At 37.5% G+C, this 17,892-nt stretch overlaps 1 protein-coding gene across 19 annotated transcripts; it reads left to right on the top strand.

Moving 5' to 3' along the window:
* Positions 1 to 101: 101 nt before the first annotated feature.
* MCMDC2 (minichromosome maintenance domain containing 2) lies at positions 102 to 17,609 on the top strand. Of its 19 annotated transcripts, none has more exons than XM_081918431.1 (16): positions 1,991 to 2,464; positions 4,482 to 4,619; positions 4,905 to 5,056; positions 5,138 to 5,268; positions 5,359 to 5,418; positions 5,655 to 5,850; positions 6,786 to 6,908; positions 8,466 to 8,573; positions 10,762 to 10,890; positions 12,425 to 12,662; positions 12,969 to 13,174; positions 13,988 to 14,154; positions 14,521 to 14,700; positions 15,390 to 15,532; positions 16,363 to 16,472; positions 17,378 to 17,609. In XM_081918431.1, exons 3-16 carry the CDS (start codon positions 4,957 to 4,959, stop codon positions 17,542 to 17,544), a joined length of 2,058 nt encoding a protein of 685 aa, XP_081774557.1. In that variant the 5' UTR covers positions 1,991 to 2,464; positions 4,482 to 4,619; positions 4,905 to 4,956; the 3' UTR covers positions 17,545 to 17,609. The 19 variants fall into 19 exon arrangements, with proteins under 19 accessions (XP_081774563.1, XP_081774558.1, XP_081774550.1 ...); XM_081918430.1 differs by having other exon boundaries at positions 4,482 to 4,667; XM_081918435.1 differs by lacking the exon at positions 1,991 to 2,464 and adding an exon at positions 3,139 to 3,448 and having other exon boundaries at positions 4,482 to 4,667.
* Positions 17,610 to 17,892: the final 283 nt, after the last annotated feature.

Below are 17,892 nucleotides of genomic sequence, written 5' to 3'. Positions count from 1 at the left end.
TCATTTGTAAAAAGACTGACTGGCCACAATAGACACATTTTTTACTTAAACAACTCTCCTAAATTCAGTGTGGAACTTTGTGATTGTTGCTGGGGAAAACTGAAACCTCAAAGGAATTAATTAAATATGGAATTTACAACTTGAAGAAAATAGTCCACATGTCTTGTTTCCACTGTGGCCATGATTTAGATTTTTATACTAAAGTCTTGAATCATGAAAAGAAAATAGAGAGAGAGAGAGAGAGCAACAAACCCAAACAAAACAGAACAAAATCTGGGCACTAAGAGATCTTGCAGTATCAAGCCAATGCAAACAGACTGCAACTGAGTACCCTTGGTCAGATTATAATGGCACAATCAGGTTGCCAGAGCCCATGCCAGCAAGGGGGGGGGGGCAGACTCTGAGCTCTGCTTTAATAGTAAAGTAAATACCTAACCCTCCTAAAAGGAAAGTTCATCTTGAGAGACTGAGTTTAGGAAGATACCTAGCACAAATTAGGAACAAAAGAGGAAAAGATAAAAACCAGCAGAATTAAACTACACTTAGCAGAGGCTCCAGACAAACAAACACAACCGGTGTCCAGCTAAAAGACCTACTTTTGTACTAGATTAGTGCATCTTTTACTGGGATCCGAACTCTAGCTGCAAAAGGAAATTACAATCCGGCCCCCAGCAGCTGAAAGAAATGCTTCTCTCACCTCAATCTAATACCCTCATGGCAACACTCCCATTGGCTATTGCTAGGTAGCAGGCACCCACCAAATTATCTGGGACTTACTTCAGAATAAACACGTTTAGATGTAGGTCTCTTAGTTTGGCCACTCCTTTTTATACAAGTACTTTAATACACAGGTCTAATTAATCCAGGATAAATATACCCTCGTCTGTTTATATATCTTTCATTCACAAACATATGCTGACAAAAGGGAGGGAAGCAGATATTTCATTTTTTTCATGCTTTGAAAATGTGTAAAAAAATACAGTTTTGTTTATTAACGATTGGATACTATCACTATATATATACACGCATACATACACACACACTCCTACCAACACCTTAGGTCAGGGGTTCTCAAAGGGTGTGGCAGGAGAGGAGGGCAAGTGTGGCGGGAAGATTCAAGGGCAATCAAAGAAATAAAGTAGTCATGTTCTGTGTTATAAATCAAGCACTGCTGTTTTGTTTTCCAATGTGTGTGGCACAAGCAAATTTGTATTCTGAAAGTGTGGCCCAGAGAAAAAAGTTTGAGAACCACTGTCTTATGTAAACGTGTTTCAGCAGAGCTTTCATCGGTGGCCTAGTGTGTTATTTAAAACTCAACAGTTCCGCAAAATCAAAATGTGCATTTCAGACTCAGCACTTCTGAAAGGAAAATCAACCACATTTCAATAACAAAAAAATCAGAGTCACTGACAGGCTTTAGCTTCTAATATATAACTACTTAAATGAGATTGGCACTGCACTTCAGTGCTTCATTATGTACAGGATTGAAGGGGAGAGTTTTGTCCTGCCCCTTTAAGTAATATTAGAAATCACACCCTATCACCGAGTATGAGTTCATTATTTTTGAAATATTATTGCTTTAGAAGTGTTAACCTGGGATTTTTATTTCTGCAAAATTGTTTCATTTTTATAAATACCCTAGACCACTGATGAAGACGGCTGAAATGTACTTGATTGATATTGTTACATTTTTTTCAAAGATTACCGGTACTTAAACTAACAAGCCTAAATCAAAATAGGTTTCCTCTGAAGTAGGATCCAGAGAGTTCAGTAGGACTTGCTCCCGTGTAAGATTTGCTTAGGATTGCAGTTTTGGTGAGATAGTAAGTAATTGGGGGGAAATGTACATCTCTTGAATTATAGTAATCTGAGGTAAATTTTGTGCCTGTAATGCTTTTTATCCTATCAGAGTTGAGAATATCTCTGCTGACAGCAGAGTTGTGGAACAGAAACTTGAAAATGTAAGATTTGGCAGTAGGATTGCCAAGCGAGAGACAGCGTCCACCTGAAGTGGATGTTGACCATTGTTTCTTTCTGAGGAGTGTTCATATGGAGGGAAGTTTGAAGTCTGGCTCCTTCTCTGGGCCTGGATCAGCTCCCCTTCAGAGAGATGCAAGGAACAGAAAGAGGGGTGGAGGTTCAGTGGTTTTATTTCTCTGAGTGAAAGGCTAATGAGGAAGCAATGACAGTACTAGAAAGAATATGAGGGAGGAGAAGTCTGAGGGGGAAAGTTCTGTAATAGGCATAAATTGTTAATGAAAATACAGAAAGCTTGTTCATTTGCTCAGAGCCTGCTATTGCCAGCAGTGCTCCTCAGTGGAGGTAGGGAGAAAAGTAGGTTTTTTGGGGTGGGGTGGCTAGACACTTTCCCACCTTTGTCCTTTGGAGTGCCATCTCTATGACAGGGGCTCTAGAATCCCACTTAATCAGTTTACCGTCATCTTTCAGTCACACATAACTATGGGTGGGTACAAATAACTGTTTTGCCACAAATCTGCACATAATGTGCGGTAGGATCTTGACCACTTTTTATTAATAATAATAATATTAAAAATGATAATAATAATAATAATAGATTTCTAGCCTGCCCATCTGGCTCAGTTTCCCCAGCCACTCTGGGTGGCTTCCAACAGAAGGTTAAAAATACATTAAAACATCAGTCATTCAAAACTTCCCTAAACATTAAATTAAATACATAGAGCCACTTATATCCTCCTGCTTGTAGGCTGAAAATCAGCTTGTGGGGGAGAACCCATAAGGTTAAACAGCTCCTCCTTTTGCTGTTGTGCTAGTCTTCAACTTAAACACACAGCCACCTCCAAGGATGCTTTTGAAGAAAAACAAGACAGGCAAATTATAAAACTGCATGCAATGGCTTGCGTGAGGCTAAGTTCAAGTGTGTTGTTGGATTCTTTTCACACAAACAACTTAGTTGGATTTTTTAAATGCACCATTGCAAGAGAACTGTAACACATTGGTTTTGGCATGCCTGAAGAAGAGACAGAGCTACATTAGTAATGGCAGTAAAGGGTGACAATGTAGTGAGGTGAGCCATTGCGACATCAGTGCAGAAATTGAAGGGTTTTGAGGAAGAAACCAAAATTGTTGAGCTTTTTTGGGGTTTTTTACGTTAGAATATGTGTTTGCTCCACAATTACTCTTTGTTTTTCATATTGAAATCCCTATCCTATTATATCCATGATGGAAAATGACACTTAAGAACTTAGATTTAAATCACCATTTAAATTATTTCACCCTATCTGAATGTGAGGCACATATACATAGGTGTGACACTGATATCTTTGATTCTGTTTCTTGCTGAGCCCCCCTCATTTCAAATTGTTCAGCAACTGCCCAGTTGGTGGCATAGGGTTATATCCAGAGCTCTCTGGTGGGCAGATTATGCTACTGTTCCAGACAGAACATTCAATTGGGACTATTTGAATGGGTATTTTTGACTTTATACCAAGCATAGATCTTTGAATAGTGTTCCTTGTGCTTCATGACCAAGTGGGGATTTGAACTGTGGTCTCCCAGCATCTAGTCTGACACTTTAACCACTACAGTACACTGACTTTGGGTGGCCAAATTAAATGCAACTCTATTCATACTGAATGTCTTTTAAAAAGTGAATTGTGTGTGAGAGAGAGTGTCCGATTGGGACATTTGTGGGGAGTAAGTGTATTTTATCCCCCCTTGCAGTCTTAATCTGGATTCCCATCCCCCCATGACTGTTTTCATTGGTGAGAGGGAAGCTCCCACTGGATGGAACAGGAGTTTCCTAACCCCCAGTACAAATAAGTGTAGATGTAGTGCTCACTGTTGGGACTGCAGAGAAATCTGAGTACTGGAAAAGTTAAAAGCCGTGTAGAATATTTCTAACATGTAGTTTTTACAGTTAAGATCATCAGATGCCCAACCCAAATTCCTTATGCATTATCTAATTTCCTCTTAATTACATAGAATTCCAACTGAAATATGTTAGGATTTAAATTCTTGACAAAACTGATACAGCAAGATGTTTTCTTTTATAAGATTTATACTGCAATAATATATTATAAATTATTTAAGACCAGAACATAGTGAATATATTTTGCTTGTCCTTTAAAAAAATCACAAGTAAAAAAATTCCACCCATATTGCTAAGTACACATCCAAAAGACTAATGCTTTGGCTTGTAATCTAAAGCATATTCCAGTACTCGGATCTTTCTCCAGTATCTGAATAAATTAAGCAAGGCTTTGCATTATATCAAGGATCGCCAAACTTTTTGGACCAGTGGGTGCATTTTGAATGTTAAGTGCTATGAGCATCAATCACAAAATGACTGCCATGGGAGCCTAGCATAGTGCAACATAGCTGTCATGGTCAACATTACATAACAAAGAAATTAAAGAAAGTCGTTATGATAAAGCTTTTCCCATAATTGTATTTCTCTAATAGAAAATGATTAACCTGTTGTATTTCTGCTTGTCTTACAGCCATTAAAAGGCACAAGAACCCTCTTTTCCCCTAATGCCAACCCCAACCAAAGCCTAGGCTGCCATCTTGTACCCACTTACCTGGGAGTAAGCTCCATTAAACACAAGGAGACGTATCTCTGTGTGGACATATACATTGTGAGGACAGTATACACTGCACCCATTTCAAAGAAAATACTTGGAAGGGTACCTGCACAATTTGCTTCATAAGTTTCTTTAAAAAGAAAGAAAGAAGAAAGCTCAGAGTTAGGGTAGGGGCCTGCCCAGGGATATCAATCAAGGCCTATGCAGGTGCCATGGCATCAACTTCTGTATTATATAATTCATTTTCTGTAAGTGGTAATGGTAACTTGTCACTGCAGAATTCGTACTGCATGTTCCATTTGTCTTGACCTGACTGACATATCAAATTCTTCCCTATAGTGTGTACCTGTGATCTAAGGGTTTAGTACTGAAACAAAACCATTCAGAGAAAATGAAGCCAGACCTTCTCAGAATGAAGGAAGCTGCATTTATTTATCTTGACAGGAGTGGTGGCCTTCAGAAATTTGTGAATGCCTGCAAATTATACAATGGTAGTATTTAGCAATTTTTAAAATTATAGTTTAAATCAGTATATGGGCAATGTTGATGGTTTTTACTTTCTAATCTTACAGATTCAAAGCAAAGTTATGCCATTTTCCGGTTTCCTATATTGATAAATCCATCTGATATTATTGAGTTGGATGCTACCCTTGGAAATTACATTTTGCATAAACCTGTGAAGGCCACTCAGATTTTTCAGTCTGTAAGGAATCTCATATATTTTGATGAAATTTCTTAATCACTCTTTTAAACTGCAGTTGCCTTATGAAATGAATTGGGTTTTAAATTATAGGTGTGTTTTACAGCAGTTAAAACACTGTCACTAATTCAGCAGCTACAGACTGAAGCTCAGGTAGGTTTGAACTCTGCTTTTCGTATTTATAAAACAATATAGCTTCACTGACCTTTTAGTTTGTTGCAATATTTCTTCTGAAATGCGTTCAAGGCATATCTTAATTATAGTAAGCTTCCTTGGAAGTACAGTAAGCCCTGTTGACTTCTGAGTTGGCATGCATAGGGTTACACTGTAGTATCTGTTATTTATAACTGGCATCATCATCATGGTATTTCTATGTCTCTTTTTTTCAGATGAGCATAGTGCTGAAACTAACACATTTACCTTCCCTGCCCAGTTATATTTTCAGTCTTTGCAAATTTCCATTTGATTATACTTCTCAGAGATTTTATATGGCAGAGGGAATAGTTGTTGCAATGTCCACTGTAACAAAATATACACAAGGAGCAAGATTTGTTTGTTGTGATGAAAACTGTCCATTTTCTGAAGGTACACCAACCTGGAATCTTGAATTCTATTATAACTTACTGACTTACACCAGTAAATCCAGCTTTTAAAAATATATAGGCTTTTATAAGACATTGTATATAAAATCTAATACACTGCACATTGCTGACATATTTGTGAGAGCTTTATGGACCTGTGATTTCTCATACTGGATACACATGAACATCGTTTCACAAACTGATTTTCCTACTATCAAGCAGATCATTGGCTGTAGAAGGGACTAGGAGGAGAAAGCAGAGAAGATAAACTGATCTCTGTGTTCATAACTTTAACCTGTTGTGTTCAGATGCATCTGTGTGCCCTGCACTACACTGGCTATATCATTTGCTATTGACCATACCACTCAGCAGTAGTGTTCAGTGGATTGTTCTCCATCATATATTCCAAAAATTAAAAGATTATACTCTACTTCTGTTGTCTATCATGCAAATATTTCTGTTTGCTGGTGGACGACGGGTGGGATTCAGACTTCTCCTTCTCCATGGACAGAACATTCCATCCTCTCCTCTCCCTGCATACTCTTCTGGGAGTTCTTCTGACCCTCTACAGTGGATTTGGTGGAGATGTGGGGGAGGGGAGGGGAGAGGGGAGGCTCAGCAGGAGCCATTACAATGATTTCCACTAGCATGGCAGGTCTTAATTGAATCTGACTATCATACCTTATAGTCAACTGGGGACTCTGTATTAAGATGGCAAAGCAGTGTGCCATTCAAACAACTCTAAAAGGGGATGCCAACATTTTTGGCACTTGCCCCAAATGAATGAATGGGATGTCAATATTCTTTTCAAGTAGGTATATTATCAGAGATCATTTGGTGAAGATTAATTAAATTAAATTGGAAACCATTATAAACCAATATATAGCACTTTGTGAATGTTTAGAACTTTAAATATGGTCTTTTATACACTTCCCCTAGGATTTCAGTATATAAGAGTACATACTCCTGGAGCGACAGAATCTGCAACAGTGAGAAACAATTTTGTGTGCACTTTGTGTACTTCACCACTGCGGGAAGATATGAAATACAGAGTACTTGGTGGTAAACATTATATAGTAGTTATTAGCCCTAAATTATACCATTTCAAGAGCTATATTTTTATGGTGAGGTGTACTATTGGGCAACAAGAGAAGGAAAAAGCATGGAGGAGGGAGTTCAAAGTCATCCCTACATTGAGTGAAGCTTATAATGTATGCCCCATGGTTGCATTGGGACTCTGATAGACTCTCCACTTCCTAAGTCTGAATGTGTCTGAAATACAGATTTAGCCCAGTCTCTTAGCATTTTATAGTGTGTGAAGAAAATCTAATTACTAGGCTTATTTTTGAATTCACAAAGTTTCCTGAGGTTTCAGTGTCCCAGTAATACATGTTTGCATACGATAATTTCTTTCATCAGACGTTCACAGGCTTATAATTTAAAGACAAAATGCTAAAAGGGAAGGGGAAAAGATGGCTACCCCCATATGTCAGTGGGGACTGTCCTTTTAAACTCTGTACAATTCAGGAAGGGACTACACGCTAAGAAATACTGTCATATTCTGAGACCATTTTTAAACATTTTTTAAAATGTCAGTTGTGTCAACACAAAGGAGGTATTAGTTTAAGCAACTATAATGGTCAGAGAATAAAGGTGCCTTTGTACTACCTTGTACCTTTTGTTCGTAAAACTGGGATTTTTTAAAGGATTTTCGTAAAGAAATTGCCCCATGAACTGGACAAAATTGTCCCAGTTTTGTTAACATGAAACCAGCACAAAACAAAATTACTGTATTGGTCCAAATAGAAGCCACACCCGCAAATAAGCCGCACCTTTAAAATTCAAGGCTTAATTGTGGGTGCGGCCTGCCTCCCAGCACTACTGCCCTGAACAGGGGATGATGGGTAGCCAGCGCTTGGCACTCCATTCCCCAAGCTGGCACCGGCGCCCTGTTTTGAGCGCACTGCATGCCCACCTCCTGGCACTACCACCTCCTGGCACTACCTTCCCAAGCCAATGCCAGGGGAGGTTTGGGAGTTGCGGGGGGCTGCACACCATTGCCCACACTGCTTGGGGGGGGGGCTTGTAAGTTCATGAATATAAGCCAAACTTTAATGGCCCGAATTTGGAAAAAGATGCTGGTTGTATTTGGAACCATACGGTAGCTTGATCCATCCAGCCTGCAGCCTGAATGCAGGTTTGGTATTTGTCTTGCTCAAGACAAACCATGAGATGTAGCAAGGTTTATTGTATGGTTTGCTGCTTGTGTTTTGTCTTGAGTAAACAAAACATGAGTCTGGGTTTGGATGACACACTAAGCAGTCTCCTCTCTGGGAACCCACACATGCTAGTATTTGCACTAAGTCATGGTTTGGTTTGGTTTAACATTTTATGTGATTCAGATCACTTTATAACTTCACCTTTTTGACTGTTTTGTCAATAGAAGGTATAAAGCTTAGGAAGAGTAGTACTAAAGTATTTGAGTGGATATAGTTCTGACTGTTGGGATGATTTAGAATGTTTTTTCTTTAATAATACTAATCCCAGTTGGGCAAATGGCTTGAGATGGATTTCTGACTAATTTTTTAAAATGTAATCTTACGTTTTTCTTTTTTAAAGATAAGCAGGTTATTGAAATAGTTGATGCTAAAGCAATTAGTGCTTTTCAAGGATTTTCCAGCAGTAAAACCCCTTTCAGATTTCAATCTTTCACAGTTTTTCTAAGAGGTAAGTTTTGTGTTTAATATAAGTTTTTATTATTAGGCTGACATGTGTGGCAGAATTCTGTTAGTCTAGCATGCGTTATACAAAATAGCATTTGGATGGAATAAATCTTTCACTTTCTGAATATATATGCCTATCAATCAAATGTGAATGTATATGAAGAGAAGCTCATATATTAGGAAAGGGGAGTATGTGGAAATAAAATGTAGAGACTAGCTTTTCTGTAAGAAACTAGGTTTTGTAACATCCTTCCTCAATCTAGCTACTTCCCTTATTCTCTTGAGATCTCTACCATTTCTGGTTTAAATAATTCATCTTCACAGATTTTAAAATAGGAGCCTATTTCTGTGCTTCGGTTTTTGTTGTTTTTAAATGGTTTGTTTCTGTCCTTTTGAGATATTCTACTGAGATTTTTCTCCTGCACACATCTAATTGAAATAACTTGAACAACATCTGCTTTGTATGAAATGCCCTGAAAGTGTGGTTTTTCTTGCTTTAAAAGTTTGCCTGAAGTCTTTTTTAAAAGCCTTCGGAACACAGTTGACTACATGTTGAACCACTCAGAATAACAAAGTTAAAAGTGGATGAACCACAAGGCTGAAATAGGTCAATTATGAAAAAAGTAGCAAAGGGACGGTATTGGCGATATATAAAACACTACAAGTCCCCTTACCACAATTAAAGCTGAATGGGAACATGACATAGGATATGAAATAAACCCAACCCAATGGTCGAAGCTGTGGACTAAACCACCCTTTAAGTCCCTCTCAGGCAAGAGAAGGGAACTCATCCTGAAACTTATCTACAGGTGGTACCTAATACCACATAAGCTGGCGATGATACAACCAGGAATTTCACCTAAGTGCTGGAGAGGATCCACTGGCACATGTGGTAGGAATGCTGCAAAATTCAATCTTTTGGGATAACAGTCTTACAAGAAATTTGCAAAATAACAAAACAGGTAATAGAAGTAACTCCAAAATTTGCCCTATTAAATTTCTTCCAAGGCAATAATGCACATTCACATGACAAAAAACTTATAAGCCACTTACTCTCAGCAGCTAGGAGTCTCATAACCAGACACTAGATGGACCTATTTGGGGTGTCCATGGACCACTGGTACCAAACTATATGGGAAACTGCCCTATGAGAAAAACTTATCAACAAACTGAAACTGCCATGGGACAAACAAAGGATGCCTTTACCCATGTGGCTCCCCTTCATCACATACACAAGCCAACAAGGCAATGACTGATCCCCCGCCCCTGACAAGATATGAATCAATATGGCTAATGTAACCTAACAATGCCCCCAACACACTACCAATCAACTGCAACCAACCATATATTGGGCCCTCTGACCTCTTGTTCTGCCAACAAAAATAAGACACTTATCCAAGTGACACTGACAAAAACGCTCCACTCATATGCAAAAATGAAAGTTTAATGTCTCCTTCACCTTCCCCCTCTCCTAAATTTCTTTTTCTCTACTTTCTCCCCTCTCTCAACCCCACATTGTCTACAACAAAAAAAGTCTCAGACTGATTGTATTTGATTTGTATGAAGGATGCTACAATTTAAAAACAGACACTGAATGTACTTTTGTTACTTATGGAAAATGTTTCAGTAAAAACATAAAAAAGAAAAAAATATTGAAAGAGTAGATGGATTTGGTCACATGAGTGTAGCTTTGTGTTCAATCTTATAAATGCAGAAGGAAGATGATGGGAATGGATCATTCCTAGAGGTACCGGTAACTCTTATTTCTATCCTCATAAAGGTAATGTAGCCTTTATAGACCAAACTACATAAAGCAGTGAGCTGGACAGAGCAATCCTATGTGTGACTTTTTGCAAGTTAGGGAAAACTTTCATCTTCAGTAAGCCATTTGGTTAACAAATTGCTGTTCTATTTAAGCCGGTTTTCAACTGTCCATGGTTTTTGAAGTTTTTATTGCTTCCATGTTGTGTTGCTTCCTGCTGCTCCTTTACAGTGCATGTTTACCTGAACTTTAGTTCAATGGCCCTTACTCCCAGGTAAGAGCATTTAGAATTGCAATCTTAGTATCCATAACATTTAAAATTGTTTGTGATCTTTTTTCCTGTTGTCAACTACCTAGCTTTTATGAATAAAAGCAGGGTATGTCTTAAGCAGATACATACATCCCTACATGTTTATTTGCTAATTTATAGATGAACTATCTAATAAAATGGAAATAGGAAACAGGTATAAAGTTATAGGAATTCCAGTCTGTATGCCGAGCTGCATACGAATCAAACTTTCCCTGGAAGCCAACAGTATACATCTCTGTAATCTCACAGGTAAGACAAGGGGATAGTGGAAGTGGGTGTGCATTCAGTTCCTGATTGAACAAGTGGAGATTTGTGTGTGTGTGTGTGTGTGTGTGTGTGTGTGTATAGCAAACTTTTTGGGACTTTCTGTATGATTGAAATTTGCTTCTTCCTCTCTCCCTCTCAAATATGAATAAACAAGCTGTGAAAGTTGGTTTGAACAAATACAGATCACACAATTCACACTGTGTTTTAGAGGGCACTCTGTCTGCTATTTCAGTTGGATAAGAATTAAGTGAATGGTAATAGTAGTCAGAGAGTGCCCTCTACCTATTAATTTGTGATCCAACAGCATTTAAATGACTTCACATTTGAGATTTACTTTTAAATGTGTTTATAAAACCTACATTGCCTTTTACTGTCAATTATGCATTCACATTTACACATTGCCCTAATAGTACTGGCATCTTGTGCAGATTTTGTTCATTGGGGTTTCTTTGTGGACTTGCATTTCATCTGTAGTTCTGTGGTTATTCTGTGGTATCTGACTTTAGTCGTATGGTTATGATTTAGCCACGTCTGCTTCTCTCCCCTTCCCCAACCCCAGCAGATTGAGTTTTCTCTTGATTAATGTTTGCTCTGATTGAGCACTGCAGAGCAGGTTTTCCCTGGGAAAGGAGTATGGCAAGATGAAGACGGCTCAGATCTGTGCCTAGAAAGCATGGGTCAAGGGGAAAACCACTCAGATCCAGGCTTTCTTGACACATAATAAGTAAAAATGTGGACAAGCCCTTAGATATATCTAGGTTAAGTCCATTGTTTGCAGTTGGGTGCTCAGAGTATGACTTGGTTGGATACCACATCATTGTAAAATGCCTTGAGTGTTATTCGTAGAAAAAATTATATACAGTGGAACCTCAGGTTGCGAATGTGATCCATGCAGGAGGCACGTTCGCAACCCGCAGCGCTGTGTCTGCGCACACGCGTGACGCAATTCGGTGCTTCTGCACATGCGCTAAAACTCAGAAGTAACCTGTTCCAGTTCTTCTGGGTTTCGGCGCGTCCGTAACCTGAAGCGTCTGTAAACTGAGGTACCACTGTAAATGTACAAACAATAGTTTGTACTTAATGCCATTTAGACATCATGAGGGCTAACTCACTGTGAACAAAGTCCATACATATTGAAATTGGGTATGGATATAGTCTTTTGGATCTCGCCTGAGCAAACAAAGCACTGCAGAATTGGGAAACCACATAATTAGACACAGTAGAGAATGGCCCAAGTTAACAGGGGCCGTTGAAGGAATAGCCTATTTTCATTTAACAAAATGAAACTGATTTTAAAATGTTCACACCTGTAAACCTGAGAAGCAATCCTGTGAACACTTAGCTGGGAACCACATGAATCTACATGCATAAGATTGAGTTTAAGGTGGTTGTTTCTAAAACTGTTTTTCTAGTTTTGTAATTACAAATGGAAGATGTGAAACTGAATATATTTATAAAAATTGTAAGATATGTTGTTCATATAGATTCATTTGGCTTTGGTGTGTTTTTGTATTAGGCCCTTCCCAGATCAGTGAAAAATTTAAGTATCTGCTTTCTTTGACTTCAAAGTCGTGTTGGAGATTTACAGCTCTTCTGGCCAATAGTTTTGCTTCACAAGTACTTCCACCAGGCATTAACAACACTCTCAAACTAGCCATATTGTTAAGTCTAGTACAGACAAGTGACAGAAATGACTTAACAGCAGATTACCTGGATATTTTGGTATTGACGAATGATTCGCTAATATTAGAAAGGTAACTAAGTACTCTTTTCTTTAATAAGCAGATTCTCTCCCCCTTTTGTAGGATGACTGTGTATACCCTTTATTTAGCTTTGTGCAAAGAACTATGTTGTTACTGCAGTTGTTCCAATTTCTTATTTTGCTTTTAAAGGAAAATATGTGAGGTGAAACAATGCATATGCTTCTTTATTCCAAGTATAGAATTATTCTACTGAACTGCAATGTCATGTAAACTAAAATTATTTTTTAAAACACTTGATTTCTTTTCCAAATGTATTACACATACATAACTAAGATATCTACTTTCCCCATCATCTAGAGTTATGAATTACAGTATTAGTCTTGTTCCACGGGGCATACGGCATATTCCATCTGGTGAAGTTTTTCCTACTGTGTCCAAAGATAAGCACGGAACTGGAACTGCGAGCATTCAGGCTAATAGTGCTTTGCTGGCCAAAGGGGGAGTATGCTTCCTTGGAGAATTATCTTCACATAGGAAGGATAAGCTTGAACAGTTGCAGTCAGGTAAACCAACTGAAAGTACCTAAAATCTGGCATACCTTATTTCAGTTATCCAAATGTCCAAATACACTTTGACTTAAAAGCTCCCTTATGCCAGGTTTCTGTCCATCACAGTGTTTTTTCCACAGTAAGAAATCAGAACTGCAACAGCTTTCTACACCTCAGAGGATATCACATTTTGTATGCGTGTGTAAACCCACTATGTTTAGTCACATGGGCTGGCAAATGACAATTGTTGCAGAAGCACTTTACTTGCCTCGATCAAATGCAGCCTGTAGTAGTTTTCATATGAGAAAGAGCATAACACTGGGATATTGTTTGTCTGCTAGCAGGGCAATGTATTGATAAAGAATAATTCTTTTAATCATTAAAAAATAAAAAAATAACTAAGGTGACATTCAACTGTGCCTGTAGCTAGTGGAAAGGACTTCTGCTTGTGCAATGAGGTCCCTTCCACACCTGGCAGCTTCCACATGTCCACCAAATCTTCTGTTGTCATATCTGGAGGTCCCTGGAGCTGATGTGGGGGAGAGCATATGTGGTGGATACAGGGGAAAAGATTGGGTATCACCACTACCTTCCAAGATAGAAATTAGTATATTATTCACCAATTTCTATGTCCTTCAAAATAGGGAGCAGTATATCAACCTGTTCTCTGCTACATTTTGATATGCAGCATGTCCAGTGCATTTCTGTAATTTGTATAGCATGTGAGCTACCTTCTTTAAGACAATGGCACTATGTTGTTTTCATTCTTCAAAGACCTATTTATAGTGAAGTAGATTTTAAGTAGTCTTTATTGTCTGACTTTACAAGTACTTGAAGGAAGAACAACTACTATATTCATCCCTGGAAAGAAATATGGAGAAGAAATTGATCAGCAGGTTACCCTTCCAATTCAAACCAGTTTTTGGTCATTTATTGATGTGGATGCTTCTTGCAAAAAACATATCCAAGGAGATAATACTCTAATAGGCCAAATGGTAAGTAACGTTTCTTTGCTAGAATTGCACAATGACATTAATTAAAAATACCTAATAGCTTTTAGAGTGACATTGATATACAAAATTTGCAGCCACTTTCTAGAAAGTTATTTCCTCCAGTAATGCAATCTATTTCCATCAATGAATTGAGGTAGCTTCTACAATATTAAAACTAGGACTATAGTGCGTGCATGCGTTAAATAGACAAAGAGTGCTAAATGAAATGTTCCAAAATGCATTTCTCAGAAAAACCACTGAATTTTATGTTTTTTCTAGATAGCCTCAGTCCCAAATAATTCACTTGCTGATTTTGTCTGGAAACCATATGAAATTCTGTTCTGAAATATAAATATTGCCGTTGTCTAGGATTTAAGCTTTATTTCAGCTAACGTTATAGACGCTTTTTGGCTTCTGATACACTGCAATGAATCAGCATTTCCCAATCCAGTTCTTCCTGTTGTGAATCTCCTTTTAAAAAAGGCCATCAATCCAGAAGATGCAGTCTATGCTATCTCCAAACAGTTTGGAACACAAGATTATGAGGAGGTAACTAGACATTATGAATTGAACCAAACAAGAGGGGCGGTTTGATAAGCTGCTGTTCTATCAATCATATTTCAGATTATGTGCATTTGAATAATCAGGATCCCTTTTGTTCCTCTGCTACTTTAACTTCAATTTATACAAGTAACCAACTTACAAAATATATGTTACGTGTCTAACTAGACATATTTGCTAAAGGACTCTTTGCACTTTATCAAATTCAGAAAATTTCAATGTCCAATATTCAGAATAGGAATGAGAACTTTTCTTACACTAAATCTACATCTTTAGTAAAGCTGTGAAATCCAACAGTGGCTTCAAAATACAAGTGAAAAGAAGCAAGGGAGGTGTTTGACCCAACACTTACTTGACTGCAGAACGGTGTACCAACCGTGCTAAATCATGAGTATCTTAACTTCCACGGTGATTGGTGTAAACTGTCTTAAGTGCTTAGGAAATAGGTTGAGTTTGTATTTATGCAACCACTCATATAATCCACGTTTTTTCCTATTTTAAAATCACGTTCTTTGTAATGTGAAAATATGTCAAGAATAATGAATTGACAAATTATTAATATTTTAATGAAAAATGTGTCTTGGAAAATACTTTTTAAAATGATACACCTGAAAGTTAAAGATCACTGGTAAATCTAGTGAATTCATAAACCAATGAAATAATTTATGTCATTTTAGTTCCTTGCTTTCTCCAAAAATTTGCATGTGGAACTCTGTTCAGAAGCAGAAAGGCTGATTCACGGTTACTACTTAGCAAGTCGCAGAATCAGAACACACCCTGTTCATGGATCAAATCTCTCAGCAACTGCACTGAATATCTTGTAGGTTTTCATTTACATGTCAAGTATGTGTTCTTCAAAATTTGTTTTTAACCTGTGTAATAATTCTGCACAAGTAACTATGACAAACCCAAATCTGATGGCTATAAGCCAAAATATCCCTTTGTTTTCCAAAAGCTGGGGGGGGGGGGGAAATAGGATCAGTCATTCCACCATCACCATGTTCCTAATACATTTCCCCTTAGCTATGTAAGTTTTAGACATGGGATTGTTCAGTTCATGTTTCTTAAATTGCAATAGCTTATCTGTATAAGTTACATGTGAACAAATGTGTAATTTCAAGCAGCACTAATCCTAGATTTTGTAAAAAATAATAAAATTTAAGAGCTCAAAAGCCATTTTATATAACTTTCCGTTTTGTAACATTTCTGAATATGATGTATCAGTTTAAACTTGATTCTCATAGCCAGTTTTTCAAGAGAAGTCATAAGCTCCTTCCAAACCTCACAAATAGTACCGGTAATCTAATAGAGTAATCTAATAGATAATGTATTATCATTAATACATAAAGATCTATGTATACATTATACATTAACAATTGGACGTGCACAGTAGAGGATATTTGCCTTGTGCACGATAGTTATTTTAACCACTATGGCTCCATCAGCCTAAAACCACACCTCTATTTGTACTAGTAATTGACCTGAATTATATCAAAAATACGCAAGTCCCATTTCTCCCCATACATGTCTGTAGCAGCTACATTTCTCTGTGTGTAAAGATTCATACAACCTCTCTGGCAACAGAGACTTTCAGTTATTAAAATTTTGTACAACTGATTTAAAATTATTAAATTTATGTTTGTACTGTAGGATTTCACTGTCTAAAGCACACGCTAAGCTGAGTTTAAGAACAAAAGTACTTGAAGAAGATGTTTTGATTGCTGTATTACTATTTGAATCATCTCTCACTTTAAAATACGGTATAAACCCTTTAACTGAACCTTTCTTAATGAGGGCTATTAAAATAACCACATAAAATCCTTAAACACAGGGTGCTTTTATGCTTGGGCTGAAAGGCGGAGCTCCAAATACCAAATGTCTGGTTACCTCTCAAGGTTCTGCTTGTCCACCCCAAGTCTCATTTCCATGGATGAGATTTCTCTTCCCTTCCTTTTGTGTTGTCATCACCATCTATGGAAGAGTCCGCACTGAAGGGCACTGTCATGAACAAGACACTTGACGTTCCTGCATTTGGTTCCTATAAAGAGTCCCTCTTTCTCGCACAAAATATATTGTGTCTATCTTGACCTAGATGCCACTGGAATGAGTAAATTCAGAGAAGTGTCCAGTGCATCATCTAGTCTGCTTTTATGTGATAAATTTCAATTACTGCTATTCAGACTCACAACTCCAGGTACTCCTGTAAGATACTGATCATGTGGACCCATTTCAATTGGATATGCACCCAGGATATGAGACTAACAGCTTTAGTTGATAAGTTGAATTGGGTGTGTTTTCATGCACTCATATTAGCTCCCTTGGAAACAGCATCCTTAAAAAGAGCATTTAACAAATGACAGGCCACCTTTAAAACCAGAAATATATTTATTAGTACAGTGACAGAGAAAGATTGAATGAGGCCAATTCTAAGAACCAACTATATTTTTGCATATAAAAAAATCTTAACATCTGAAAGTTCTTATAGATGGAGAAACATTCTGCCCATACTTACTGTGTTCAGAAACCTGTTACCTACATGGATGGCTATCACTGGATATTTTGATGTGAAATTTCGATTGATGTAAATCACATTTTCAATTACACTCTATCATTTTCTAGTTAAAATAAATTATACAAATTTATTCCTCTACTTTTATTTTCCCAGGTGCTTCTGTGTTTTGTGTGGCCCCAAATGCTGTGTTTCCATTTGAACTCAATAGTGAAAACTCTCTGAATCAAAGGGATATTTACTTGATGCAGTGCCATCAACAGTTGAAACAATTTGTTGCTACATATGGACCTGCAACAGATGTTCTTATTAGCGAAGATTAGTATATCTGCAAAATGAGGTCTATTTTTAAAAATAAACTTGAATGTGTAAATAGTTGTAAGATCAATTCATGTAGTTCTTAATGTTTGTCATACATACATTTTGAGAGTCAGCAAAACTGATTTTCCCGTTGTCACATTATAACACTGGAAATATGGAGGATGCAATGCTTGGTCACAGAATTGTACTATTTCAGACATTGCTTTTCCTTTCTAGTCTTGCATTTCTCAGGGCGGGGAGGAACAGGGAAAGAAAACATTTCCATTTTGTGAAAAGGGATGTATGACCTTGGTTCCTGTTATAGCCTCCCAAGTTTTGTGAAAGAATAAGAGCAGCTTTTACTATGAATG

The sequence above is a fragment of the Podarcis melisellensis genome (assembly GCF_964234715.1).
Source record: "Podarcis melisellensis genome assembly, chromosome: 7".
Classification (NCBI taxonomy): Eukaryota; Metazoa; Chordata; class Lepidosauria; order Squamata; family Lacertidae; genus Podarcis; species Podarcis melisellensis.
This window is presented reverse-complemented; position numbering and strand designations above follow the sequence as displayed.

Coding starts and splice junctions, on each gene's coding strand:
- MCMDC2 (XM_081918437.1), top strand. CDS start 4,957: ATGAAGCCAGACCTTCTCAGAATGAAGGAAGCTGCATTTATTTATCTT. Junction 12,663..12,968: donor GATTCGCTAATATTAGAAAG/GTAACTAAGTAC, acceptor CCCATCATCTAG/AGTTATGAATTACAGTATTA. Junction 14,155..14,520: donor ATACTCTAATAGGCCAAATG/GTAAGTAACGTT, acceptor GCCGTTGTCTAG/GATTTAAGCTTTATTTCAGC.